Raw genomic sequence first — 27,825 nt, forward strand, 5'->3', positions numbered from 1 at the left:
GCGTCACTTCTAACGTTCATTGATGCTTTTAGCGCATGGGTTCTAGAATCAATTGCCGAGCGCATGCTCTGTGGGTAAGATCCGGGTTTTGGACAGGATGAACGCCAATTTCCAAGATGGCGGCGGAGGGAGGAGGGAAGGAGATGAACGAAATTAAAACTCAATTCACCACTCGGGAAGGTGTCTATAAACTCCTCACTCACTCCGAATATAGCCGCCCTAACAGGGTGCCTTTCAATTCACAGGGCTCGAATCCGGTGAAAGTCTCCTTCGTGAACGTCAACGACCAGTCCGGCAACGGCGACAGAATCTGTTTCAATGTGGGCCGGGAACTGTATTTTTATATCTACAAAGGCGTAAGAAAGGTACATAGCACTCAGGTGACAATGCCTGTATTATCAAGAAGTGAATGTGTGTGTTCAAACGCATAGTAATTTGCTGTCCAGTATGGTATTTTCATTGACGTGCGCAGATAGCCAGACTAGGCCACTTAGCTATGGTGGCTAGCTAGCTAGCATCGCCACAGTTTGTTTTGCCCGCACCTTGTGGAGATATGCTGGTTTACATGTCACCCACCTACTTAGCTATCTAGCTGGCCAGTTCAATTCAAGCGAAGGGCCCTCCTTCTGTTATGATGGACTGTTTACGCATAGGCATGAGATTACTCTTGTGTGATGCCTATTTGCTCTATATGAATATGTACGATTTAACCTTGGAGTGTGGGCAAAGGCTCGTGCCCGTCTTCAGTTCTGACATGTTGATTGACATCTGCAGTTTCAGAGTATGTTAAATAAGACACGTTTCCTCGTTGACATAGTGTATTTTGACGTTAGTGATAATTAACTGGTTGTGTTTTTAGTGCTCTTGTTTAATTGATTCTGCACAGGTTCTTTGCAATCATAGAATAGTTGACCATTGCATAGCAAGCTAGTTATGTGTGAAATGCTGCTGGTACTTCAAGGCCCCAAAGCCAGCGCTGTACAGTATTGTGCGTGTGTGTTAGGTTGGAAGTAAAATGTGTTTGTTGATGATTTGGGATGATGATGTCATGCAAGTGATCTGTCTGGTTCTGACAGTGGTGGTGATGCAACATTTGGGGATGTCACTGCATCGAGCTGTATGCTTGTCTAAGGTATCTAGTGACTATGATGGTGATCACATGTCTGATCCACACATTTCTAAACATGTTCAAATCATAAAACAAGTTAAACTTAGACAATTATCAGACACCAGTAAATAATCATTTGGCTGCTAGGGGCTTTCTAGTGTTATGATTAGGAAGATGTTTTACCACTTCCATGACTTACTGTGTTGGCCTAGTTGGTTTTAAAGATCCATTGCAGCTGTTTTTATCACAATATCAAATCATTTCTGGCTAACGATTAATTATCTTACTGTGATTGTTTTCAAATAAAATTGTCATAAAGAAACATGTATCTTTTTGATAAGCTATTTCGCACGCAATAATTTTGCACGAGTAGTCTTCAGTGAGGTACCTAATTGGAGGAGCTTAATGGGAGGGATATGTAACTAGATGAAGGAAAAAGGAAACCACACACTGCTCTTGATAGTATCACCGATCTTTAATAAGCTTACGTATCGGCCACACGGCCTTCGTCAGAGCTTTTGGGATTTTTAAAAGTTGCACCATTATGTGGACAAGGCCCCACCCACATCCGTTCTACACATCGAAGGGGGTTGGAGGCAAAGGAAAAATAAGTGCTACCAAATATAACAATATGCATTTCATAAATATTACAAAAGTGTATGAATAAGGAGTATTAAACACGTCTGTAAAATCTCAATGAGGACATAGCAAGTTTTCATTAGTCATAGGGTACATCATATGAAAAACGTCAGAATAATCTACAAGAGACACATATTTCATGTTCAAATTCACAACATAACACGCATAGGCATTTCATCATTAAGTCCTTTAGGAAATAATGTCTGGAGGGTGAAAATCCAAAAACATTCTCTTTTACTCCGAGTATTATTAATATCTCCTCCCCTGTCATATATGTAACTAGAAAATGAGCTGTTATTGGGAACTCTTTGTTATTGGTCTATTAGCTTTAACGAGGCAGACCAAAACAATAATAAATTCCTCCTCCCTCGAGCGTTTCATTGGTTCCTGCATGAACGCCCCCCTTTCGAGCACGGCATCTTCATGCTTGTGTGACACTAATGGTATTCTGTATTTTCCCTGATTGTCCTTGCTACTAAAAATGTGGCTTAAAAGGAAAATAAAAGTATCTGCTGTGTACCAGAGTCTTCCTAGCTAGCAAAGTGTCTGCCCTTTGCTCCAGCCTGTTGAACACCTGCCCCTTGCCATCATTAACAGAACTGCAGGAAAGCAGTGTCTGACAGGTGGGGCAAAGGACACTGTCTCCCATTGTCCTAGCTAGCTTCCTCTGTGGGGTTTATTGGCTGTTGGCATCTGTTATAGTACATTACCGCCACCTACTGTACTGGATGCACCCCCCAAGTATTATTCCAACCTCTTAGTGAGTTCATTTCATTACCATAAGCCGCCTCCAACGTTGTTTTAGAGAATTTGGCAGTACGTCCAACCGGCCTTACCACCGCAGACCATGTGTATGGCTTCGTGTGGGAAAGTGGTTTGCTGATGTCAACATTGATCAAAGTGCCCCATGGTGGCAGTGGGATTATGGTATGGGCAGGCAGAAACTACGGACAACGAACACAATTGCCTCAGAGATCCTGAGGCCCATTGTCGTGCCATTCCACCGCCATAACCTCATGTTTAATCCCCATATCGCAAGGATTTCTACACAATTCCTGAAAGCTGAAAATGTCCCAGTTCTTCCATGGCTTCCATACGCAAACATGTCACCCACTGAGCATGTTTGGTATGCTCTGTATCGACGTGTAAACCAGCGTGTTCCAGTTCCCGCCAATATCCAGCAAGTTCGCACAGCCATTGAAGATGAGTGGGACAACATTCTTCAGGCCACAATCAATAGCCTGACAACTTGATGCAAATGAGGTGTTTCATGCAGCGTGAAGCAGATACTGACTGGTTTTCTGATCCATGCCTCTACTTCAAAAAAAACAACATTTTTTAAAGGTATCTGTGACCAACAATATATCTGTATTCCCAGTTATGTGAAATCCATAGATGAGGGCCTAATGAATTTTCTACATTTGTAAAAACTATGAAATAACACATGGAATCATGTAGTAACCAAAAAACTGTTAAATAAATTAAAATGTTATTTTAGATTCTTCAAAGTAGCCACCCTTTGCCTTTGACAGCTTTGTACACTCTTGCCGTTCTCTCAATCAACTTCACCTGGAACTTCCCACATATGTTGAGCACTTGTTGGCTGCTTTTTCTTCACTCTGCAGTCCAACTCATCCCAAACCCTCTCAATTAGGTTGGTGTCAGGTGATTGTGGAGGCCAGGTCATCTGATGCATCACTACATCACTCTCCTTCTTGGTCAAGGAGGTGTGTTGGGTAATTTTTTTAAATTAACTAGGCAAGTCCGTTAACAATTTCTTATTTCTGATGACGGCCTAGGAACAGTGGGTTAACTGCCTTGTTCAGAGGCAGAATGACAGATTTTTACCTCGTCACCTCAGGGATTTGATCTGGCAACCTTTAGGTTACTGACCCACCGCTCTAACCACTAGGCTACCTGCCACCCCTCATTGTCCTTTTGAATAACAGAATGCTGTGGTAGCCATGCTGGTTAAGTGCGCCTTGAATTCTAAATAAATCGCAGACAGTGTCACCAGCAAAGCACCATCACACCTCCGCAATTCTTTACGTTGGGAACCACATGCTGAGATCATCCATTCACCTACTCTGCGTCTCACAAAGACACTGCGGTTGGAATCGAAAATCTCACATTTGGACTCATCAGACCAAAGGACAGGTTTCCATTGGTCTTATGTCCATTGCTTGTGTTTCTTGGCCCAAGCAAGTCTTCTTATTATTGGTGTCCTTTTAGTAGTGGTTTCTTTATAGCAATTGCACCATGATGGCCTAATTTCACGCAGTCTCCTCTGAACAGTTGATGTAGAGATGTGTCTGTTACTTGAACTCTGAAGCATTTATTTGGGCTGCAATTTCTCAGTCTGGGAACTCTAATGAACTTATCCTCTGCAGCAGAGATAACTCTGGGTCTTCCTTTCCTGTGGCTGTCCTCATGAGCGCTTGATGGCTTTTGCACATTTTTATTTGATTTATTTAACTAGGCAAGTCAGTTAAGATCAAATTCTTATTTACAATGACGGCCTACCAAATGGCAAAAGGCCTTCTGCGGGGCTGGGATTAAAAATAAATAAAATATAGGACAAAACACACATCACGACATAAGGAGAGACCTAAGACGACAACATAGCATGGCAGCAACACATGACAACAGCATGGTAGCAACACAACATGGCAGCTCGCAACATGTTAGCAGTACAAAACAGGGTAAAAACATTGTTGGGCACAGACAACCGCACAAAGAGCAAGAAGGTAGAGACAATACATCACGCAAAGCAGCCACAACTGTCAGTAAGTGTACATGATTGAGTCTTTGAATTAAGAGATTGAGATAAAAACTGTCCAGTTTGAGTGTTTGTTGCAGCTAGCTGCAGCGAACTGAAAAGCCGAGCGACCCAGGGATGTGTGTGCTTTGGGGACCTTTAACAGAATGTGACTGGCAGAACGGGTGTTGTATGTGGAGCATTAGGGCTGCAGTAGATATCTCAGATAGGGGGGAGTGAGGCCTAAGAGGGTTTCATAAATAAGCAACAACCAGTGGCAGGGCTCTACGCTGAGATTTTTGGCGAGGAGCACATGTGCACCTCAGTTGAAACATGTAGGAGCACATGAGAATCTCCTGAAGAGGCTATCCCTTTTAATTTATTTTTGTTGCACTAAATGTTATCCAAGTACTGTAGGGGCACTGGCGCTTCCAAATAAAAATGTCAGGTAGCACAGCAAAATATTTAGGCGCAAATGTGACAAATGGTATCACCATAGAGGCCTGAGTAGGTCTTGCGACGGGTTGACGTTGACGAGATGACTAGTTTACAGAAGAGTATAGGCTTTTGCGAATGCTTTTGAATACATTTTCAAAGTTGTTTAAATTTTCCTCATTGACTGACCTTGACGTCTTAAAGTAATGCTGGACTGTCATTTCTCTTTGCTTATTTGAGCTGTTCTTGCAATAATATGGACTTGGTGTTAGCCCTATTTGGTATATCTTCGATATGCCACATCTACCTTGTCACAGAACAAATTATTTGCTCAAATTCAGTAAGAAAGCGATTCCACAAATTCACTTAACAACGCACACCTGTTAACTGAAATGGATTCCAGGGGACTACATCATGAAGCTGGTTGAGAGAATGCCATGAGTGTGTAAAGCTCTCATCAAGGCAAAGGGTGGTTACTTTAAAGAATCTCAAATATAACATTTTGATTCAACAGTTTTTTTTTTCTTGTTACTACATGATTCCGTATGTGTTATTTCATAGTTTTGATGTCTTCACTATTATTCTACAATGAGGACAAGGAGGTATATCAAAACTTGACTGGTACTGTAAGTATTCAGACTCTTTGCTATGAGACTTGAAGTTGAACTCAGGTGCATCCTGTTTCCATTGATGATCCTTGATGTTTCAACAAATTGATTGGAGTCCACCTGTGGTAAATTCAATTGATTGGACATGCTTTTGAAAAGCACACACCTGTCTATATAAGGTCCCACAGTTGACAGTGCATGTAAGAGCAAAAACCAAGCCATGAGTTCGAAGGAATTGTCCATAGAGAGCCAAGACAGGATTGTGTGAGGTCACTGAACTTGGGAATGGTACGAAAAATGTGCTGTACCATTGAACGTCCACAAGAAAACAGTGGCCGCCATCATTCTTAAATGGAAGTTTGGAATGACTAACTCTTCCTAGAGCTGGCCGCCAGGCCAAAGCGAGCAATCGGGGGAGAAGGGCCTTGGTCAGGGAGGTAACCAAGAACCGGATGGTCACTCTTGACAGAACTCCAGAGTTCCTCTGTGGAGATGGGAAAACCTTCCTGAAGGACAAACATCTCTGCAGCACTCCACCAATCAAGCCTGTTTGGTATAGTGGCCAGATGGAAGCCACTCTTCAGTAAAAGGCACATGACCGCCAGCTTGGAGTTTGCCAAAAAGGCACCTAAAGGACTCTCAGACCATGAGAAACAAGATTCTCTGGTCTGATGAAACCAAGATTAAACTCTTTGGCCTGAATGCCAAGCGTCACATCTGGAAGAAACCTGGCACCATCACTACGGTGAAGCATGGTGGTTGCAGCATCATTCTGTGTGGAGGTTTTTCAGCTGTAGGGACTGGGAGACTAGTCAGGATCGAGGGAAAGATGAACTGAGCAAAGTACAGAGATCCTTGAAGAAAACCTGCTCCAGAGCACTCAGGACATCAGACTGGGGCGACTGTTCACCTTCCAACAGGACAACGTTCCCACACAGCCAATACAACGCAGGACTGGCTTCGGACAAGTCTCTGAATGTCCTTGAGTGGTCCAGCCAGAGACCAGCAACGCTCCCCATTCAACCGGACAGAGCTTGAGTAAATCTGCAGAGAAGAATGGGAGATACTCCCATACATGTGTTCCATGACTGTAGCTTCATATCCAAGAATAATCAAGGCTGTAATCACTGCCAAAGGTGTTTCAACAAAGTACAGAGTAAAGGTTCTGAATACGTATGTAAATATGATATCATTTTTTTTATATATATATAAATTAGCAACATTTTTTTTGCCTGCTTTTGCTTTGTCATTTTCGGGTATTGTGTGTGAAATTGGAGGGGGAAAACTGTCAATTTTAGAATAAGGCTGTAACCTTAGAAAATGTGGGAAAAGTCAGGGTGTCTGAATACTTTCCAAAGTCACTGTTAAACACAGGAAAGTCATGTTTTTGACTGCACTGTCCATTTAACATGGGGGACTTGTGGGCCACTTCTTGGATGGAGTAGATCTGTGTGGGAGATTGTAAGATATTTTAACACTTGTCAGGAACACTTGCAAAACTTGATGACAAATGGTCTACTGACCGTGACACAATTGGCACAAAATATGTTGTATAAGAGGGCCTGGATGTTGCTTTGGAGGACCCTGTGCCCTGTCTGGAAAATAATTATAGGGACAGACTGGTTTAATGCATCATAAAGGCCTACTTCTTCACTGAGTTCACTCCTGTCACATTGTCATTTCCTGTAAACAGTGCTCTCTTAGCACAGGTTGGTAAGATTGGCAAACCTGCCCTCCCCAGGACTGGACTCAGCAGGTCTCTATGTAGTCCTTCCTGTAGTCAGTGAAGCATGCCAGAAGCCAGCTATACCACAAGCCAGCTAACTTGCCTAAATCTTCTGATATAACTTTTTTTGGAGAGAGAGAAGCCTGACGTGTGTGTGGTCTAATTGATTAAACAAACTATAACACATCGAAGTTTAGCTTTTTTTTTATTAACAAGAAAATCTATGGTTATTTCTGCAGTGTTATTAGAGGTAGGTGGCTAACTCATTGATCTTGTTTTGTAGAACACCCCTAGGTAAATAGGGCTACAGAGCTAATGCCTGTTGGTGCTGTTTGGTTTCATTGGGTTGGTTTAAAGCAGGAGATACATTTTGTTTCCCTGTGATAAGTCATTTTATAGCAGGGAGTAGGACTACAGTCCCTCGCTCATTACCAGAGAGTTAGGACAGTCTGTGTTAATCTCGAAATGAGTTTAATAGTGGCATTGGATTATATTTTAGCAGTGTCTGTGGACATTTCTCAGTTAAAGACAAGGAGGCAGAAGGCACCCTCCAGTCTAATTGGCTAAACTGATTTTTTTGTTGTCACTAGATAGTTATCCTTCCATTTGGAGACAGATTTACATGTGAATATTCTAAAATCATAAAAACAATATCTGCATTTTCCCACCAGAGATGTTTCCATGCAATTGACTTGTTGTGGATAAAATGCATGATCACGTAGTGTATAGACAAATAACTTTTGTTAAATGGATTTTCAACTCTGCTGATGGTTTTATCACAAATTGTGTGTTATATATATATATATATATATAGTGAATGTTCCCATTCTGGTCTTGCCATGTGCGCTCTAGCCAACCGCTCACAGTCAGATTATTATGGACAAATGAGCGAGAATCTTTGTATTTGTCAAACGCCAGCCAAGCATTGATTATCATGTCACCAGAATAAGACCCTTGATATTTATTGGAATGGAGCATGAAGCTCATCACCGTGCATTTTTACCACCCTGTGAAGTTCATAATTTATTTCAGCTGTAGCGTAATAAACTGCATCAATTCCCAAATCGTAGTGGGAGGAACACGCAACACATCGTGTGACTCTAAGTTGACTTCGATATAATGGTTTGAGGCATTTCTACCACCATTTATCACATTATTAATTTTTACAAAGATCCCATCTTGTCTAGTGTGTTTTTTTGTTTTGTCGACGTTTGAAAAGTTTACTGACAAATTATCTGTTTCCGTCAGGCCTGTCGTGACTTTTTTTTATTTTTATCCAACATTTACTTTTACTTTTATTGCATAAAAAGGTTGGATGGAAACTAGGGATATGACCTTTTTTTTCTTAACGTTTAAGCAGCAATTTATTTTTGCCTTTCATTAACAATAACATTTTCTAAAATTCACACTAATTAACAATGCAGCTTGCGCTGCTGCCCACAACGGGTTGGGTCTCTCGGTGCGTCCCTTTTCAAATGCAACTGTCCTACCATCACTGTACCTCCGTTCCATCTCGCAAAGTTAACATTTCCTTCTCATTTAACTTCTGAAAGCCATACAGGAATTCGCTGCTGTCGCTTGCCTTTCTCTGCCATTTGTCCAACTGTTAACGACGGTGGCGTAGTGGTAGAAAGTCGACTCCAAAATAATTTATTCCTCTAATCATTGCACGTCTACTCCCATTTGAGTGTCAGGACTCGATTCAGCTATGAACCGACTCTTAAGGTTAAGTCTTTTTGGAAAGGAGGAAACTGATTACTTCCGAGAACACAAATACTCACAACTTTCATACCGAGCAATGAGGAACTGACATTCTGACCACACCGCTTGCGTCGCAAAATAAATATACACGTTATTCAATCATTGCACCCACAGTGCTCGCACGCACCAACAAGCGTCTGCGTTGCCAAACAGTAGTCAGTTCTATTTGTTGACGCTGAACATGGTGCAAGTCCTGCCTCTCCATCTCCTCATTGGTTCATAGAAGCATATACCCACGTGCCATCTCATTAGTTATACCCACGTGGGTGATTGAAAAATGGTTTTGGTAATACACCTATTATGAAAGTTAGATGCCAATCGCCATATAAAGTCCAAAGAAGGAAAAGGCCTGGAAGGAGGAGAGATGACTAGAAACAAATCGGTTGACTGTTTTATTTGTGGATTAATTATCGGGAGTAGAGGACCTTGTGCATTTCCAGGTAAAATAACTCGACGTTTATATCCCAGGACAAATTTTCTAGCAACTGCAAGCTAACTAGCTAAATTGTCAAATGTTTAATGCTTTCGACCTGTCCCCAAATTAAGATAATTGATTCAGAGTTTGTTTTGATATTTCAATCTGCGTGCTGTGGTCGCATTTGGTGGGGGGGGGACAAAATCAATTTGCGCAATGATGACGGACGCGTTTGGGCATGGTGTGAGAGTAAGGGGAGGAGCACAACATAGGCAGGCAGGTCTGACTGCCACTAGGCAGGCAGGTCTGACTGCCACTAGGCAGGCAGGCAGGTCTGACTGCCACTAGGCAGGCAGGCAGGTCTGACTGCCACTAGGCAGGCAGGCAGGTCTGACTGCCGCCAGGCAGGCAGGCAGGCAGGCAGGTCTGACTGCCGCCAGGCAGGCAGGCAGGCAGGCAGGTCTGACTGCCGCCAGGCAGGCAGGCAGGCAGGTCTGACTGCCGCCAGGCAGGCAGGCAGGCAGGTCTGACTGCCGCCAGGCAGGCAGGCAGGCAGGTCTGACTGCCGCCAGGCAGGCAGGCAGGCAGGTCTGACTGCCGCCAGGCAGGCAGGCAGGTCTGACTGCCGCCAGGCAGGCAGGCAGGCAGGTCTGACTGCCGCCAGGCAGGCAGGCAGGTCTGACTGCCGCCAGGCAGGCAGGCAGGCAGGCAGGCAGGCAGGCAGGCAGGCAGGCAGGCAGGTCTGACTGCCGCCAGGCAGGCAGGCAGGCAGGCAGGTCTGACTGCCGCCAGGCAGGCAGGCAGGCAGGCAGGCAGGTCTGACTGCCGCCAGGCAGGCAGGCAGGCAGGCAGGTCTGACTGCCGCCAGGCAGGCAGGCAGGCAGGCAGGTCTGACTGCCGCCAGGCAGGCAGGTCTGACTGCCGCCAGGCAGGCAGGCAGGCAGGCAGGTCTGACTGCCGCCAGGCAGGCAGGCAGGCAGGCAGGTCTGACTGCCGCCAGGCAGGCAGGCAGGCAGGTCTGACTGCCGCCAGGCAAGGCAAGGCAGGTCTGACTGCCGCCAGGCAAGGCAAGGCAGGTCTGACTGCCGCCAGGCAAGGCAGGGCAAGGCAGGTCTGACTGCCGCCAGGCAAGGCAGGGCAGGCAGGTCTGACTGCCGCCAGGCAAGGCAGGGCAAGGCAGGTCTGACTGCCGCCAGGCAGGCAGGCAGGCAGGTCTGACTGCCGCCAGGCAGGCAGGCAGGCAGGCAGGTCTGACTGCCGCCAGGCAGGCAGGCAGGCAGGCAGGTCTGACTGCCGCCAGGCAGGCAGGCAGGCAGGCAGGTCTGACTGCCGCCAGGCAGGCAGGCAGGCAGGCAGGCAGGCAGGTCTGACTGCCGCCAGGCAGGCAGGCAGGCAGGCAGGTCTGACTGCCGCCAGGCAGGCAGGTCTGACTGCCGCCAGGCAGGCAGGCAGGCAGGTCTGACTGCCGCCAGGCAGGCAGGCAGGCAGGTCTGACTGCCGCCAGGCAGGCAGGCAGGCAGGTCTGACTGCCGCCAGGCAGGCAGGCAGGCAGGTCTGACTGCCGCCAGGCAAGGCAGGTCTGACTGCCGCCAGGCAAGGCAGGGCAAGGCAGGTCTGACTGCCGCCAGGCAAGGCAGGGCAAGGCAGGTCTGACTGCCGCCAGGCAGGGCAGGGCAAGGCAGGTCTGACTGCCGCCAGGCAGGGCAGGGCAAGGCAGGTCTGACTGCCGCCAGGCAGGGCAGGGCAAGGCAGGTCTGACTGCCGCCAGGCAGGGCAGGGCAAGGCAGGTCTGACTGCCGCCAGGCAGGGCAGGGCAAGGCAGGTCTGACTGCCGCCAGGCAGGGCAGGGCAAGGCAGGTCTGACTGCCGCCAGGCAGGGCAGGGCAAGGCAGGTCTGACTGCCGCCAGGCAGGGCAGGGCAAGGCAGGTCTGACTGCCGCCAGGCAGGGCAGGGCAAGGCAAGGCAGGCAGGTCTGACTGCCGCCAGGCAAGGCAGGGCAAGGCAAGGCAGGCAGGTCTGACTGCCGCCAGGCAGGGCAAGGCAAGGCAGGCAGGTCTGACTGCCGCCAGGCAGGGCAAGGCAAGACAGGCAGGTCTGACTGCCGCCAGGCAGGGCAAGGCAAGGCAAGACAGGCAGGTCTGACTGCCTGCCAGGCAAGGCAAGACAGGCAGGTCTGACTGCCTGCCAGGCAAGGCAAGGCAAGGCAAGGCAAGGCAAGGCAAGGCAGGCAGGCAGGTCTGACTGCCTGCCAGGCAGGGCAAGGCAAGGCAGGTCTGACTGCCGCCAGGCAGGGCAAGGCAAGGCAGGTCTGACTGCCGCCAGGCAGGGCAAGGCAAGGCAGGTCTGACTGCCGCCAGGCAGGCAAGGCAAGGCAGGTCTGACTGCCGCCAGGCAAGGCAAGGCAGGTCTGACTGCCGCCAGGCAGGGCAAGGCAGGTCTGACTGCCGCCAGGCAGGGCAAGGCAGGTCTGACTGCCGCCAGGCAGGGCAAGGCAAGGCAGGTCTGACTGCCGCCAGGCAGGGCAAGGCAAGGCAGGTCTGACTGCCGCCAGGCAGGGCAAGGCAAGGCAGGTCTGACTGCCGCCAGGCAGGGCAAGGCAAGGCAGGTCTGACTGCCGCCAGGCAGGGCAAGGCAAGGCAGGTCTGACTGCCGCCAGGCAGGGCAAGGCAAGGCAGGTCTGACTGCCGCCAGGCAGGGCAAGGCAAGGCAGGTCTGACTGCCGCCAGGCAGGGCAAGGCAAGGCAGGTCTGACTGCCGCCAGGCAGGGCAAGGCAAGGCAGGTCTGACTGCCGCCAGGCAGGGCAAGGCAAGGCAGGTCTGACTGCCGCCAGGCAGGGCAAGGCAAGGCAAGGCAGGTCTGACTGCAGGCAGGTCTGACTGCCGCCAGGCAAGGCAGGGCAAGGCAAGGCAGGCAGGTCTGACTGCAGGCAGGTCTGACTGCCGCCAGGCAAGGCAGGGCAAGGCAAGGCAAGGCAGGTCTGACTGCCGCCAGGCAGGGCAAGGCAAGGCAAGGCAGGTCTGACTGCAGGCAGGTCTGACTGCCGCCAGGCAAGGCAGGGCAAGGCAAGGCAGGCAGGTCTGACTGCCGCCAGGCAGGGCAAGGCAAGACAGGCAGGTCTGACTGCCGCCAGGCAGGGCAAGGCAAGACAGGCAGGTCTGACTGCCGCCAGGCAGGGCAAGGCAAGACAGGCAGGTCTGACTGCCGCCAGGCAGGGCAAGGCAAGGCAAGACAGGCAGGTCTGACTGCCTGCCAGGCAAGGCAAGACAGGCAGGTCTGACTGCCTGCCAGGCAAGGCAAGGCAAGGCAAGGCAAGGCAGGCAGGCAGGTCTGACTGCCTGCCAGGCAAGGCAGGCAGGTCTGACTGCCTGCCAGGCAAGGCAGGTCTGACTGCCTGCCAGGCAAGGCAGGCAGGTCTGACTGCCTGCCAGGCAAGGCAGGTCTGACTGCCTGCCAGGCAAGGCAGGTCTGACTGCCTGCCAGGCAAGGCAGGTCTGACTGCCTGCCAGGCAAGGCAGGTCTGACTGCCTGCCAGGCAAGGCAGGTCTGACTGCCTGCCAGGCAAGGCAAGGCAGGTCTGACTGCCTGCCAGGCAAGGCAAGGCAGGTCTGCCTGGCAAGGCAGGTCTGCCAGGCAAGGCAGGTCTGCCAGGCAAGGCAGGTCTGCCAGGCAAGGCAGGTCTGACTGTCTGCCAGGCAAGGCAGGTCTGCCAGGCAAGGCAGGTCTGACTGTCTGCCAGGCAAGGCAAGGCAGGTCTGCCAGGCAAGGCAGGTCTGCCAGGCAAGGCAGGTCTGACTGTCTGCCAGGCAAGGCAGGTCTGACTGCCTGCCAGGCAAGGCAAGGCAGGTCTGACTGCCTGCCAGGCAAGGCAAGGCAGGTCTGCCAGGCAAGGCAGGTCTGCCAGGCAAGGCAGGTCTGCCAGGCAAGGCAGGTCTGACTGTCTGCCAGGCAAGGCAGGTCTGACTGTCTGCCAGGCAAGGCAGGTCTGACTGTCTGCCAGGCAAGGCAGGTCTGACTGCCTGCCAGGCAAGGCAAGGCAGGTCTGCCAGGCAAGGCAGGTCTGCCAGGCAAGGCAGGTCTGACTGTCTGCCAGGCAAGGCAGGTCTGACTGCCTGCCAGGCAAGGCAAGGCAGGTCTGACTGCCTGCCAGGCAAGGCAAGGCAGGTCTGACTGCCTGCCAGGCAAGGCAAGGCAGGTCTGACTGCCTGCCAGGCAAGGCAAGGCAGGTCTGACTGCCTGCCAGGCAAGGCAAGGCAGGTCTGACTGCCTGCCAGGCAAGGCAAGGCAGGTCTGACTGCCTGCCAGGCAAGGCAAGGCAGGTCTGACTGCCTGCCAGGCAAGGCAAGGCAGGTCTGACTGCCTGCCAGGCAAGGCAAGGCAGGTCTGACTGCCTGCCAGGCAAGGCAAGGCAGGTCTGACTGCCTGCCAGGCAAGGCAAGGCAGGTCTGACTGCCTGCCAGGCAAGGCAAGGCAGGTCTGACTGCCTGCCAGGCAAGGCAAGGCAGGTCTGACTGCCTGCCAGGCAAGGCAAGGCAGGTCTGACTGCCTGCCAGGCAAGGCAAGGCAGGTCTGACTGCCTGCCAGGCAAGGCAAGGCAGGTCTGACTGCCTGCCAGGCAAGGCAAGGCAGGTCTGACTGCCTGCCAGGCAAGGCAAGGCAGGTCTGACTGCCTGCCAGGCAAGGCAAGGCAAGGCAAGGCAAGGCAAGGCAGGTCTGACTGCCTGCCAGGCAAGGCAAGGCAAGGCAAGGCAAGGCAGGTCTGCCTGCCTGCCAGGCAAGGCAAGGCAGGTCTGCCTGCCAGGCAAGGCAAGGCAGGTCTGTCTGCCTGCCTGCCAGGCAAGGCAAGGCAGGTCTGTCTGCCTGCCAGGCAAGGCAAGGCAAGGCAGGTCTGTCTGCCTGCCAGGCAAGGCAAGGCAGGTCTGTCTGCCTGCCAGGCAAGGCAAGGCAGGTCTGTCTGCCTGCCAGGCAAGGCAAGGCAGGTCTGCCTGCCTGCCAGGCAAGGCAGGTCTGCCTGCCAGGCAAGGCAAGGCAAGGCAGGTCTGCCAGGCAAGGCAGGTCTGCCAGGCAAGGCAAGGCAGGTCTGCCAGGCAAGGCAAGGCAGGCCTGCCAGGCAAGGCAAGGCAGGCCTGCCAGGCAAGGCAAGGCAGGCCTGCCAGGCAAGGCAAGGCAGGCCTGCCAGGCAAGGCAAGGAAAGGCAGGTCTGACTGCCTGGCAAGGCAAGGCAAGGCAGGTCTGACTGCCTGCCTGGCAAGCAAGGCAGGTCTGACTGCCTGCCTGGCAAGGCAAGGCAGGTCTGACTGCCTGCCTGGCAAGGCAGGTCTGACTGCCTGCCTGCCAGGCAAGCAAGGCAGGTCTGACTGCCTGCCAGGCAAGGCAAGGCAGGTCTGCCTGCCTGCCAGGCAAGGCAAGGCAGGTCTGCCTGCCTACCAGGCAAGGCAAGGCAGGTCTGCCTGCCTACCAGGCAAGGCAGGTCTGCCTGCCTGCCAGGCAAGGCAAGGCAGGTCTGCCTGCCTACCAGGCAAGGCAAGGCAGGTCTGCCTGCCTGCCAGGCAAGGCAAGGCAGGTCTGCCTGCCTGCCAGGCTAGGCAAGGCAGGTCTGCCTGCCTGCCAGGCAAGGCAAGGCAGGTCTGCCTGCCTGCCAGGCAAGGCAAGGCAGGTCTGCCTGCCTGCCAGGCAAGGCAAGGCAGGTCTGCCTGCCTGCCAGGCAAGGCAAGGCAGGTCTGCCAGGCAAGGCAGGTCTGCCAGGCAAGGCAGGTCTGCCAGGCAAGGCAGGTCTGCCAGGCAAGGCAAGGCAGGTCTGCCAGGCAAGGCAAGGCAGGTCTGCCAGGCAAGGCAAGGCAGGTTTGCCAGGCAAGGCAGGTCTGCCAGGCAAGGCAGGTCTGACTGCCTGCCAGGCAAGGCAAGGCAGGTCTGACTGCCTGCCAGGCAAGGCAGGTCTGACTGCCTGCCAGGCAAGGCAAGGCAGGTCTGACTGCCTGCCAGGCAAGGCAAGGCAGGTCTGACTGCCTGCCTGCCAGGCAAGGCAGGTCTGACTGCCTGCCTGCCAGGCAAGGCAAGGCAGGTCTGACTGCCTGCCTGCCCAGGCAAGGCAGGTCTGACTGCCTGCCAGGCAAGGCAAGGCAGGTCTGCCAGGCAAGGCAAGGCAGGTCTGCCAGGCAAGGCAAGGCAGGTCTGCCAGGCAAGGCAAGGCAGGTCTGCCAGGCAAGGCAAGGCAGGTCTGCCAGGCAAGGCAAGGCAGGTCTGCCAGGCAAGGCAGGTCTGAGCCTGCCAGGCAGGTCTGCCCTGCCAGGCAAGGCAAGGCAGGTCTGCCAGGCAAGGCAAGGCAAGGCAGGTCTGCCAGGCAAGGCAAGGCAAGGCAGGCCTCTGCCAGGCAAGGCAAGGCAGGCCTGCCAGGCAAGGCAAGGCAGGCCTGCCAGGCAAGGCAAGGCAGGCCTGCCAGGCAAGGCAAGGCAGGCCTGCCAGGCAAGGCAAGGCAGGCCTGCCAGGCAAGGCAAGGCAAGGCAGGCCTGCCAGGCAAGGCAAGGCAGGTCTGAGGCCTGCCAGGCAAGGCAAGGCTGGCAGGCTGACTGCCTGCCAGGCAAGGCAAGGCAGGTCTGACTGCCTGCCAGGCAAGCAAGGCAGGTCTGCTGCCTGCCAGGCAAGGCAAGGCAGGTCTGACTGCCTGCCAGGCAAGGCAGGTCTGCCAGGCAAGCAAGGCAAGGCAGGCCCAGGCCAAGGCAGGTCTGCCAGGCAAGGCAGGTCTGCCAGGCAAGGCAGGCAGGTCTGCCTGCCTGCCAGGCAAGGCAAGGCAGGTCTGACTGCCTGCCAGGCAGGCAAGGCAGGTCTGACTGGCCAGGCAAGGCAAGGCAGGTCTGACTGGCCTGCAGGTCTGCCTGGCAAAGGCAAGGCAGGTCTGCCAGGCAAGGCAGGTCCTGCCAGGCAAGGCAAGGCTGGGCGGCCCAGGCAAGGCAAGGCAGGTCTGCCAGGCAAGGCAGGGCGGCCAGGTCTGCCAGGCAAGGGCAGGTCTGCGGCAAGGCAAGGCAGGTCTGACGGCAGGTCTGGGCAAGGCAGGTCTGACTGGCTGCCAGGCAAGGCAAGGCAGGTCTGACTGCCACCAGGCAAGGCAGGCAGGTCTGACTGGTCTGACCAGGCAGGCAGGCAGGCAGGTCTGACTGCCACCAGGCAAGGCAAGGCAGGTCTGACTGCCACCAGGCAAGGCAAGGCAGGCCTGCCAGGCAGGCAAGGCAGGCCTGCCAGGCAAGGCAAGGCAGGCCTGCCAGGCAAGGCAGGCAGGCAGGCCTGCCAGGCAAGGAAAGGCAAGGCAGGCCTCTGAGGCCTGCCACAAGGAAAGGCAGGCAGGCAGGCAGGCAAGGCAGGCCTGACTGCCAGGCCAGGCAGGCAGGGCAGGGCGGGCGGCCGGTCTGAGGTCTGACTGCCACCAGGCGGGCGGCCGGTCTGACGGGCGGGCGGCCGGTCTGACGGGCAGGGTCAGGGCGGGCGGCCGGGTCTGACTGCCACCAGGCAGGCAGGCGGCCGGGTCTGACTGCCACCAGGCAGGCAGGCAGGTCTGACTGCCACCAGGCAGGCAGGCAGGCAGGTCTGACTGCCACCAGGCAGGCAGGCAGGCAGGTCTGACTGCCACCAGGCAGGCAGGCAGGCAGGTCTGACTGCCACCAGGCAGGCAGGCAGGCAGGTCTGACTGCCACCAGGCAGGCAGGCAGGCAGGTCTGACTGCCACCAGGCAGGCAGGCAGGCAGGTCTGACTGCCACCAGGCAGGCAGGCAGGCAGGTCTGACTGCCACCAGGCAGGCAGGCAGGCAGGTCTGACTGCCACCAGGCAGGCAGGCAGGTCTGGTGTGCGGTTCTATCTGACAACAACCAAAGCTGTATCTCGCAATGGAATTATGTATCTCACAACTTCTTGGCTTGCAATTTCAGTAAAGCAGGGCCTATCAATGAATAGGCTACGATATTCTACACGCAACAGACCTAAGACTGAACACACTTGTATCATTAGCGAAGAGAAAGAGCAGGGGTGTAATTTAGTCCAATCCAGTGGTCACCAATCAGTCCAGCATCAAACATTTCTATAAAAAATTAAAAAACGGATGAAGTATTATTAGTTTTGCGGTAGGTGTACTGGATTCAGCTGCCCTGCATGCTAGGTAGTAAAAGTGTTCCCATTTTGAGCTATTTAATCTGTCTGAATGTAAAAACTACTACCCGGAAGGCCGGGAGAGCAAATCAAGTGCCCGTATAGGCCTACTGCTGGCTAATCGGATCACCAGGTCTGCAGCTTCCACTTGCCCATAGAGAAGTTGTTACTGTCATTTCTAAACCTTTAAAACCATGACTAGAGACTCAACTAATACCGCAAAGAACAGCTGTTTTTCTGAGTGAGTGAATGTTTGTATTTTTTTTCAGCATTTTAAGCCAGAAAATGTGCTTCTCCCTATCCACTCCCGCTACAAAGTATCGATTGGCTTATGTTATTAGCGGCTTGCCTTTTTTAATATTGAGGAATATTTCATGTTCTCTGGTGATAGGAGTAAGAACATGAATTCATGTATGAGGCAGAAATAATTAAATGTGGTGCAAGACGGTGGCCCCTTTTTGGTCAGTCTCAGCGGAGTAAACGAGAGCTGAGGAACTGTGAGAGGCTGGCCATCAGATGCAGGCACAATCAGTCCAGTAAAATTAAAAGGAATTATTTTAGTTTTTGTTCACTCAGCTGTGCCTCACAAGTAATACAACAAATTATATATTACCAGTGTATTCATATGCCTCAAGTTTTGAAATATCATTTTTAAATGGTCTGAGAATAACAACACTGGCAGGGCAATTCAAGCATAGCCAAAATGCAATGATAATGTATTGGGCCTATAGCCTGCACAAACCTCATTGCACATGACAGATCTATTGCTCACATTTCTATGTGAATTTGGTTGGGTCGGCCAAAAAGTTACATATTGAGCGGTAGATCTCAACTCAAAACATTTTGCACCTAAAACAAGATTTCTATTGTATAAATGCTGGTAGGTTGCTCCCTGTTTGCTTCCGTTTAAGAAATGGTTTGAAACAGAATCGGCATAATGAATACGCCCTAGGGGAGCCGGTGCAAGGAAGGGGCAGGCAGAAAAAGCTGTGATGTGAATGTCTTGATAATCTGTTTAGCATGCCTTGCATATATTTACCAAAGTAGCCTAAAGTTATATTTAAATTACACAATTTTCCCCAGGCCTTATAGCCTATCGTCTAGTTAGGCTATAACACGGGAAATCATATTTTGTGAATACTGCACTATTTACATTTTTCTTCAATGTTAAAGATCACACTTTTATTTCAAAGTTTTTAACTTTAAAATGTTCACACCCCTAATAGAAACCTGGTTATTTACATTCATTTTCAATCACTCACTGTCATCACTCATGCTGGAGCTCGGAGTTAGCAGGTCTGACAGAGCATTTATGCCCTGTTGTGGCTCTTGGTGTGTGTGATTGAATTTGTCATGGTGTCTTTCATCTGAGGGTCCACAGATCAGCAAGATCTGATCCTGAGTGGAACTCTACATTATTCTCTCAGACATAGGCTTGGCCTAATCAATTGCCTGTCTTTTGTGTGTTTTGAATGAGTTTCACATGACATGAGTTTAAAAAAAGTTTAACGTGCCATGGATAGAAAAGGCCTATGGTCATTGGTTTGTCGAGGGCTTTGGAGCAGCATGGATTCTTGGCAAATCAAAGTGTGCTGGCCGTGCTCTGACAGATCTGTCAGCAGTCTTATGACAGCCATATAATCTCCCTCGCTGACTCCGATGATCCTCCACTCAGTTGCATCACCAGGGTCTCAGACTGACTCCTACAGTATCATCCCTTGAGCCAGGAGTTTTTCTGAATTTCCTCAGAAAAGCTTTAGGTAAAATGATGGCCAGGTGTTTTTCCTGGTCAGTTCACATGAACAGGAAAAACTCTTGGCCTAATCGTCAACAATATAGCTACTTACCTTACAAGTGATAACCTAGCCTATACCTTCGGGGGGCCTCAAATCCAGCTGCAGTGACCTACTGTACCACTCACTGCCTTGTACCGACCAGCTGTCCACAAACCCTTACTCTTAAAGGTTTTATATCCATGAATTTGACAACCGCTGTTAAATTACCGACATTACAAATGACCCCTCTTATAGTGTTTATACGGCAGCATCTCTCTGATTTAGAGTCAAGTTGTCACCCCAGAGGTGCGTCTCTGCCCTAGCCACCTGTTGGTAGACATGGGCACTGCAGCTCTCTTTTGCTCTTTCTGTCTCTCTGTTTCTGCCTCTCTCTCTGGGCTAATGATTGGTCGGGCATCAGGAAGGCAGTAGGACCAGCGTCTTGTGCCTCTGGAGATTTACAGACATGCAATACCTCTAATGCCCTTGATATGATTTTCCTTGGGCAAGTTTGACAAGGTTGCTACTTGCTAGGTTATGTTTTTTTAAAACTGTGTGAGGGATGGTGGATCTGACTATGCAGCCATATACCAGTATGTATTGTAAAAATACCGTCTATAATGATATGTGATAGTGCTAAAGAAATGAAAAATTTGAATACTTTAAAAAAAAAACAGCTTATCACGCTATACCATAATAAATGTAAGTTCAAATGCTGAGACCATTGATTACTTTTGACCAAGCACCCTTCACACTAAAGCAAGGCTGTTGAAAACTTAGGCTGGTTAAGGAAGTAATTTTATCATTCCATACCCTAGGATTTTGCCGAAATGACGCTGCTGGCTATACCACAAAGATGTTTTGAAAAATCAAACAGCTAGATTGTTTACCTTTTCAAAAGATCCTCTGTGGAACTTCCTGAATAATCGGTCATTCCATTCTCAATCTTCTTGTAAGATCCCCTTCAAATGACAGTTTTAGTTTTCCTTGGGTGTAGCATGCTTCTTCTGTGCTGACTGAACACATTTGTCAAAGTGGAAAAGGAGTTCTCACATGAAGCTGTGGATGCCCCAAAAGACAATCCATGTGCAGTAAGCACTGTCGGCATAGCGGAGAGAGGCCCAGAGATTCGTTTGCAGGATACCAAGTGTGTTCATTTGTCCTCATTGGCGCAAAAACTGGCAAGTGACACTAAACTCAGCTTCCACCAAATCTGTTTTGCTTAGATCCAGCAGTGGTTTCATGTTTCACATCTGGAAAGTCATGGCTCTCAGGGCCTCCACCAGTTGGCTGTTGCGTTCGCTGAATCATTCTGACATTTCACCAATGAACGCGTCCAAGAACAGTCTTTTTACACTCAGTCTTTTCTCTGTCCTCATAGGCCTACTGTACTGTCCACCATGTATTGCTGGAGATATGTACTTACATAACGTTGTCGTTTGCTTGGAGCTGGTGGTGAGTTAGTGCCACTGGCACGGAACTGTGCCCAAATGGTTTCGAACTCGCTGTCACACCTCAGCTTCTCAACACAATCCAACGCACTGCGGACCACTTTGACTCTAGTGTAAAGATCTGTTGCTTTTGCATGGAGTAATTTGTTCGGAGGATCGAGAAGTCTGATTCTGTAACCATGGTGGCTGTAAATTTAAAGCCAGGGTCCGTCACTGCCTTCCATCAGCCCTGTAGCCTCGAGGCTTACTTCTGTGTTGTACAAACATGGTCATTCGATGTCACAGAGGAACTTCACAATGCTGTCAACTTTTAACAACCACTGACACAGTTGCCATGTGTCCCCTTCTCCTTTGGCATTGTTTGAGTACTTTAGCGAAGCCAATTTCTGATATCCACCGTGGCAGATTAGCTGGTTCGAGCTAGCTAAATAGGTTAAGGCTAAGACTTAAAAAAATAAAATAATAATTATACCGCAAGCTAAGAAGCTAACTAAACTCTGTAGTGGTGGGCCATGAGGCAGAGTTGAGAGAAGTTGACCCCCCCCGCCCTTATAAATCTAAATCAAATATTACAGGTGGAGGCGTGTCATGTTATTCACTTAGCTTACCGCAGATAAGAAGCACCCCCCCCTGCTTTTTATGGAAACCCAAAGGAGTCACACCTAACCCACCCCAGTGGCTTTCCATAGTCCCCCTATACACACAGCGGCGTGCGCTGTCTATGGTGCTGATGCAGCGGAGATACAGATTCTGTGCCAACTTGTCACTCAATCAGTAGAACTTTTTAGCTTTTAATATATTGGCATATAAAACTTCACTGAGGGGGCTAAGCCCCTGTTTGCCCCCTCGTGAATCCGCGCCAGCATATATACCGATTGTTTCAAGAAAAACTACCAAACCTATTGGTGATGGAAAATCTGAGCAATCAAATGAAATCTCATGTCAGCCCTGATCAGCATGTAGCCTACATATAGTCAGATGAGTTGTCACCGGTGGTAGCTTAGGCTATTTTTATTCCGGTAAAACACAATTTAACACCCATGATAAAAAATAACCTATCAAATGACATTGGGTTGTCATTCAACTAAGAAAGCCTTATGTTCCCCAAGCCATTTTACAAACATTTTAATGCTGAAGGTGACGCGCAGATGTGCCAGATCAGGAATAGGCCTACCTCCTCATTGGTCAGCTCTCGACGCAGTGCATTTTGACTAGGCTACTGATATTGCCTGGCGTTGTTCGATATGAAAAATGATTTGTAGATCAATGACTGTCAACATAATGACATACTTAGCTCGACACTGAAAGAGCGGACTCAGGCCGATGCAGTCGTATCTTAAACATTTGAACTGGGGATGTTGCTTATCGGTGGTGAATCGTTACATCTCTACTAATATTGTTGCTATAGGGCAATTCCACGATATGGGAATTGTGCTGAGACTCTAATTTGTCACTTAAAATGTATGCCTAACAAAAAACATTGATTTCAAAGTTTAACAATCCATACAACTATGCACAAGGAAGGCTTTTAACAATGTCTGGACTGCACCAACCAATCACTGCATCTGTTTCACAAGTTTGGACATCAAAGTACAGCACAGTAGAGTACAGTACATTATAGTATACTCAACTCTAGTGTGTGCTGTGTACTTTAGTGAGCTGTACTCTTCTTTTCTTTACTGTGCTGTACTGTCCAAACTTGTGAACTCTACTGTGGTTTGTGACTACTATGATTTTCCGTTGTAGCCAATTCGAATGGCAGACAGTCTGTTACAGATTTTTGTTTAGGGAATTACATTACTGATTTTGTAACGGAATTTAGTTTTAATCGCTTAACAATTAATGAACACATTTAAAAACACTTAACTAATTGAAAGGTCTACCTTGTTACTTCTGTGAACTTTATTTATTCTCCCTCATGAGGGACTGCGATTTGAAAATATCTTAGATATGTGGGTTTTTGATAACGGAGTTAAGGCACAAGGCAATGTTTATTAAATGCTGGAAAAAATGTATTTCTAATACCTTTAAGACTTATTTTTCTGGTAGATGTTTTCTAAGACCCGCTTTCTATCAGTTTGACCAGAATTCAAAGCCTTTGATTATTCCAAGTTTTTAGTATGGAAAATGGTTGAACAATTTACATGTCCCTTAATTCCTCAACATTATAGACTCATTTGACACTCAATTTGACATTCTCCTATGAACTTCACATGTTGGTGATCATGGGTCCTTTTACATGGAAATTATACTGTTTCTCATTAGGTCAATGATGATCTGCAAGTGTTATAGACAGGAGGGATGGCTTTGTAAAATAACTGAGGTGTATGTTCAAGATAATTGCTCTACCTGTGAGTCAGACGTTGTGTCCTGTGTTTCTCCACGTTTCTAGGCAGCTGACCTGAGCAAGCCCATAGACAAGAGGATCTACAAAGGAACGCAGCCCACGTGTCATGACTTCAACCCCCTCACAGCCACAGCGGAGAGCGTCTCCCTGCTCGTGGGTTTCTCGGCCGGCCAGGTGCAGCTCATTGACCCAATCAAGAAGGAGACCAGCAAGCTCTTCAATGAGGAGGTAGGTTTAACAGAGTTTACTTTAGCCAAGCTGGCTAAGATGGGTGTCCTGTGGTTGAATATCAATGTATGATGTTGACTGCCTACTGGGAGGAAACTGTTTTCTAATGCAAAATGAGAGTAAAGGTTCTGTTCCAATATCCAATGTATTAGGCATGCATTTAAGTGTAACGCCAGTGGATATCTTGCTTGAATGCATGTTTGACACTTGAGTTATTTGTCTCTCGCTGACAATCATTGTCTTCCCCTCTCTCCCTCAGAGACTGATAGACAAGTCTCGTGTGACATGTGTACGGTGGGTTCCTGGCTCAGAGAGCCTCTTCCTAGTGGCCCATTCCAGCGGCAGCCTGTACCTGTACAACGTAGAGCACACCTGTGGCACCACGCCACCCCACTACCAGCTTCTCAAACAGGGCGATGGCTACGCCGTGCACACCTGCAAGAGCAAGTCGGCCCGCAACCCCCTACTGCGCTGGACAGTAGGCGAGGGGGCGCTGAACGAGTTTGCCTTCTCCCCCGATGGGAAGTTCCTTGCGTGCGCCAGCCAGGATGGCTTCCTGCGCGTGTTTGGCTTCGACGCAGCCGAGCTGCACGGCACAATGAAGAGCTACTTCGGCGGGTTGTTGTGCGTGTGCTGGAGCCCGGACGGACGATATATAGTGGCCGGGGGGGAGGACGACCTAGTGACCGTCTGGTCCTTCTCAGACTGCAGGGTGATCGCCAGGGGCCACGGCCACAAGTCGTGGGTGAGCGTGGTGGCGTTTGATCACTGTACTACCAGCGTGGAGGACAGCGACCCACCCGCCGAATTCAGCGGGAGTGACGAGGAGTTCCACGAGCAGATCCACTTTGGAGGGGGGCGGGACCGGGCTAATAGCTCCCAATCACATCTTTCCAAGAGGAACTCTACAGACGGCAGGCCAGTCAGTGTGACCTATCGCTTCGGCTCGGTGGGCCAGGACACCCAGCTGTGTCTGTGGGACCTGACTGAGGACATCCTGTTTCCCCACCTGCCCCTGTCACGTACCAGAACTCACACTAACGTCATGAGTGCCACCAGCCCCCCGGCTACTGGGGCGGCCACTACTACTACTACTGCTGCTGCTGCTGCTACTACTACTACTACTACTACTACTACTACTGCTACTACTCCTACTGCTAACCCACCTGGTACCAATGGCAACAACACAGTGAGCAATAGTAGTGGTAACAGTGGCGCCCCAGCTAACTCGCTCCCTGCCCCCCTGCCGCGCTCCAACAGCCTGCCACACTCCTCCGGCCCCGCAGGGGGCAGCACCACGCCTAACTGCCACACGAGCAGCAGCAAAGGAAGCAGCATCATCGACAGCACCTTCATCGCCACGGGCGTCAGCAAGTTCGCTACACTGTCGCTGCACGACACACGCAAGGAGCGCCACGAGAAGGACCACAAACGCAACCACAGCATGGGCCACATCAGCAGCAAGAGCAGCGACAAGCTCAACCAACTGAGCTCTGCGGCGCGGACGGCCAAGGCGGACGCCGCTAAGACTCTGGGCACGCTGCTGTGCCCGCGCATGGAGGAGGTTCCTCTGCTGGAGCCGCTGGTGTGTAAGAAGATTGCTCACGAAAGACTCACTGTGTTAATCTTCCTGGAGGACTGTCTGGTCACAGCCTGCCAGGAAGGCTTCATTTGCACATGGGCCAGGCCCGGTAAAGTGGTGAGTCTGTTACAACCCCTAACCCCTAGACATATGGGCCAGGCCTTGGAAAGTGGTGAGTCTTAACCCCAAGCCACTTTCAACCCCAGACACTTCAGTTTGACATCTAACACCTAGACTAGACATATCATAAATCTCTGAAAATGATTGAGTTGGGGTTTGCGATGCAGGATCCTCTTTTGTCCACTGTGATTCGCTTACAAGGGTGATTATCAATCCAGGATCTTAATTTGATTTTCTTTATGATGATGAAAACGTACAGTTTCCCATCAATTACCTAAGTTTGAATTCAAATTGTTTTACCGTTCTGAGTGTCCAAAAACCATCTCTTCTCCTCTAACTCATTCCCCTCTGCTCTCTTCCTCCACAGGGCTTACTATCATCTCAGAACCCGGCCAACTCTCCTAGTGGGACTGTTGTATAGCCATGGTGCTAGTGCTGCTAAACTAAACCGAGCTCCACCAGACATGACGGGACAGGATGACCTGGCCACACCTCGCCACAGCCCTGCAGCGCTGTTCTCCCTCTCACACACCTTCATCACAATCACCACTACTGAAGCTATTTTTGTTCTGTTAATCTTTACATAGAAAGATGGATAGCTAATGTGGGCTATTGAGGGTAGATGGGTTGGCCCACATTCTGAAAAGAGTGTAAAGGATCGTGTGAAAGGTGCAGAATGCTTGAAATCGTCCAGGAGGATTTAAAGTGTTGTTCAGAGAGGGAGGCTGGCTGCGATGTGTTTACTTTGTTTTCACCTCCCTTCCTCTCTCAACATTCTCTTTCCCAGTCCAAAAACAACCCCTGTAAAAGCTACAGCTTGTTTTCAGACTGGGCTTGTCTCTAATAGCCACTACTACCCCCTAGGCTCTTCATGTAGATCTGAAAGACCTTTGGATAGGTTTAATCATTATGGTAGTAGGCACATTTCTCCACTATTCAGTTCTCTCAGATCTAGCCTAGGTATTAGGGGCTAGGTGTTGTCTTGGGACAGGTGCTATTGCTTTTAGCTTGATCCTCATCCATGACTAACCCTGGTGGAGTTGGATCACATGTTCATAGCAAAGGGAGACCGGAGCAGTTAGCTTCCTATAACTACAATAAAAAAATATTTTTGAATTTAAATCAGAATATCACAGCTTGAGTACGTTGCACTGATTTTATTGTTTATGTAAATTTTTATTCATAATTATGAGAAAAACAAGATGGTTGAAGATAGCCTTTGGATGCACTTGGGTTGTGGCGAGTAATCTCTGTCTGGATGCTAAAATCATAGTTGTTGTTTTTTTTTAAAGAAAAAGAGAATTGTTTGCACTTAATAGTTTGTTAGAAGAGAATGGCTTTACAATTTTGGAGTGTGCAAGGACTCCCCCGACAAGGTTGTGAAAAATATAAATAGAATTAAAAACCTTTTATCTATTGAACATTTATTTTAATATTGTTTCAGATTTAAAAAATGGGCTCTGTATTATATGTAAATATTGTACTTCAATGATTTGGTGAAATTATCATTGTTACACTAGTTTGAAGTTCTTCATTTCAGAAAATAGTGATATTTCTAATTCAGAAAAATATACATAATAATATTAAAATTTAATCTTGAATATGCAGGTTCATGTTTTTTCCTTTCTGTTGTACATAAAGAGAATTCAGGTGTATTTTTCATAATGAAATGTTTGTTATAGGAGATGTCTCTGTGGAATCTTTATCTCTTTATCTAGTAGGTAGTGCTGAAAGCTAGCCTGTTGCTGCAGACTCCTCTATGTAGAAAAGTTTTCCCAGTCCCAAACTCGCTCCTGCACCCTATGCACTTGTGAAGTCCTGAGAGCATGGCCGCAGGAAGTTTTGGGTTGGGGGTGCTGTCGACGGGGTTCTGAGTCATATTTTTCTCTGTGCTATGCTGAGAGGATTGTATAGGAAATGTGGAAATTGAAAGACTAGATATATACTTTACCATATTGCTCATATACCTATCCAATCTTCTTAGATCGCCACAAGTGGCACAGGGCTTAGGTGCTAGTGGTTGTTTTGGGACTGGGCCGTAGGCTAAGGTAGGAGCCGTCTAATTCAGCCATCACTCAGAGCTCAGGTAAACCACGGAAGACTAACGCTAACATAATTATCTTACCCATTATTAGGCCCCAGTACATAAAATATCTGTGAATTCACCTACCTAGTATACAAATATGACTAAACTGGTGTTATAGGTGTGTGTGTGTGGACTATGGCCGCTACATGAGTAATGACAATGGGACTGTGTGTCAATGAGAAATGTGTCAACCACATTTCTGGTCAACTGACACTGTTGATAAACGTCACTACTTGATGGCGGTATGAGTGCTGGGCCTTGTTTACGGGGGTGCAACATTATGAAACATTCACATAGAAATGCATTGTCTAGAAAAGATATGGGAATATCTGTCGTGTAGATGGGGACTAGAGTTAGCTCTATATTCATGACATTTCTAGTTGCTCATTTCAGCTGAGCGTTTTCCGAAAGCTTCATGGCACTGAGATCATCTTACAACCATTGCCTACAATGGACGTCTATAACGATTATTTTAGCGCTGTGAAGCGTCCGGGAAACTCGCACCCGAGTGTTTCACCTCCCTGAACCCACCCCAGGAGATGAGGGAGTTTTGTGAAGCACCCAGGTAGGCAGTGTGAGGATTCTCCAAGGTCTAACAGTGGGAGTATTATTTTTTTCCTCCATGTGACACCTATTAAACAACTTTGACAGAC

General features: G+C 49.6%; 1 protein-coding gene across 2 annotated transcripts; it reads left to right on the plus strand.

Annotated features, from left to right (window-relative positions):
* Positions 1–40: 40 nt before the first annotated feature.
* On the plus strand, positions 41–27,825 carry LOC123990970 (WD repeat-containing protein 20-like). Of its 2 annotated transcripts, none has more exons than XM_046292035.1 (4): positions 41–365; positions 23,202–23,384; positions 23,644–24,969; positions 25,454–27,825. In XM_046292035.1, the coding sequence occupies exons 1-4, from the start codon at positions 117–119 to the stop codon at positions 25,505–25,507; spliced, it is 1,812 nt and encodes a 603-aa protein (XP_046147991.1). In that variant the 5' UTR covers positions 41–116; the 3' UTR covers positions 25,508–27,825. The 2 variants fall into 2 exon arrangements, with proteins under 2 accessions (XP_046147991.1, XP_046147990.1); XM_046292034.1 differs by having other exon boundaries at positions 45–365; positions 23,644–25,083.

Source organism: Oncorhynchus gorbuscha, linkage group LG12, assembly GCF_021184085.1.
Source record: "Oncorhynchus gorbuscha isolate QuinsamMale2020 ecotype Even-year linkage group LG12, OgorEven_v1.0, whole genome shotgun sequence".
NCBI lineage: Eukaryota > Metazoa > Chordata > Actinopteri > Salmoniformes > Salmonidae > Oncorhynchus > Oncorhynchus gorbuscha.

What these genes read in the sequence shown, in the direction of transcription:
- LOC123990970 (XM_046292034.1), top strand. Translation starts at nt 117, where the DNA reads ATGGCGGCGGAGGGAGGAGGGAAGGAGATGAACGAAATTAAAACTCAA. An exon ending in TCTACAAAGGCGTAAGAAAG is followed by an intron (nt 366 to 23,201) that starts GTACATAGCACT and finishes CCACGTTTCTAG; the next exon opens with GCAGCTGACCTGAGCAAGCC. An exon ending in GCAAGCTCTTCAATGAGGAG is followed by an intron (nt 23,385 to 23,643) that starts GTAGGTTTAACA and finishes TCTCTCCCTCAG; the next exon opens with AGACTGATAGACAAGTCTCG.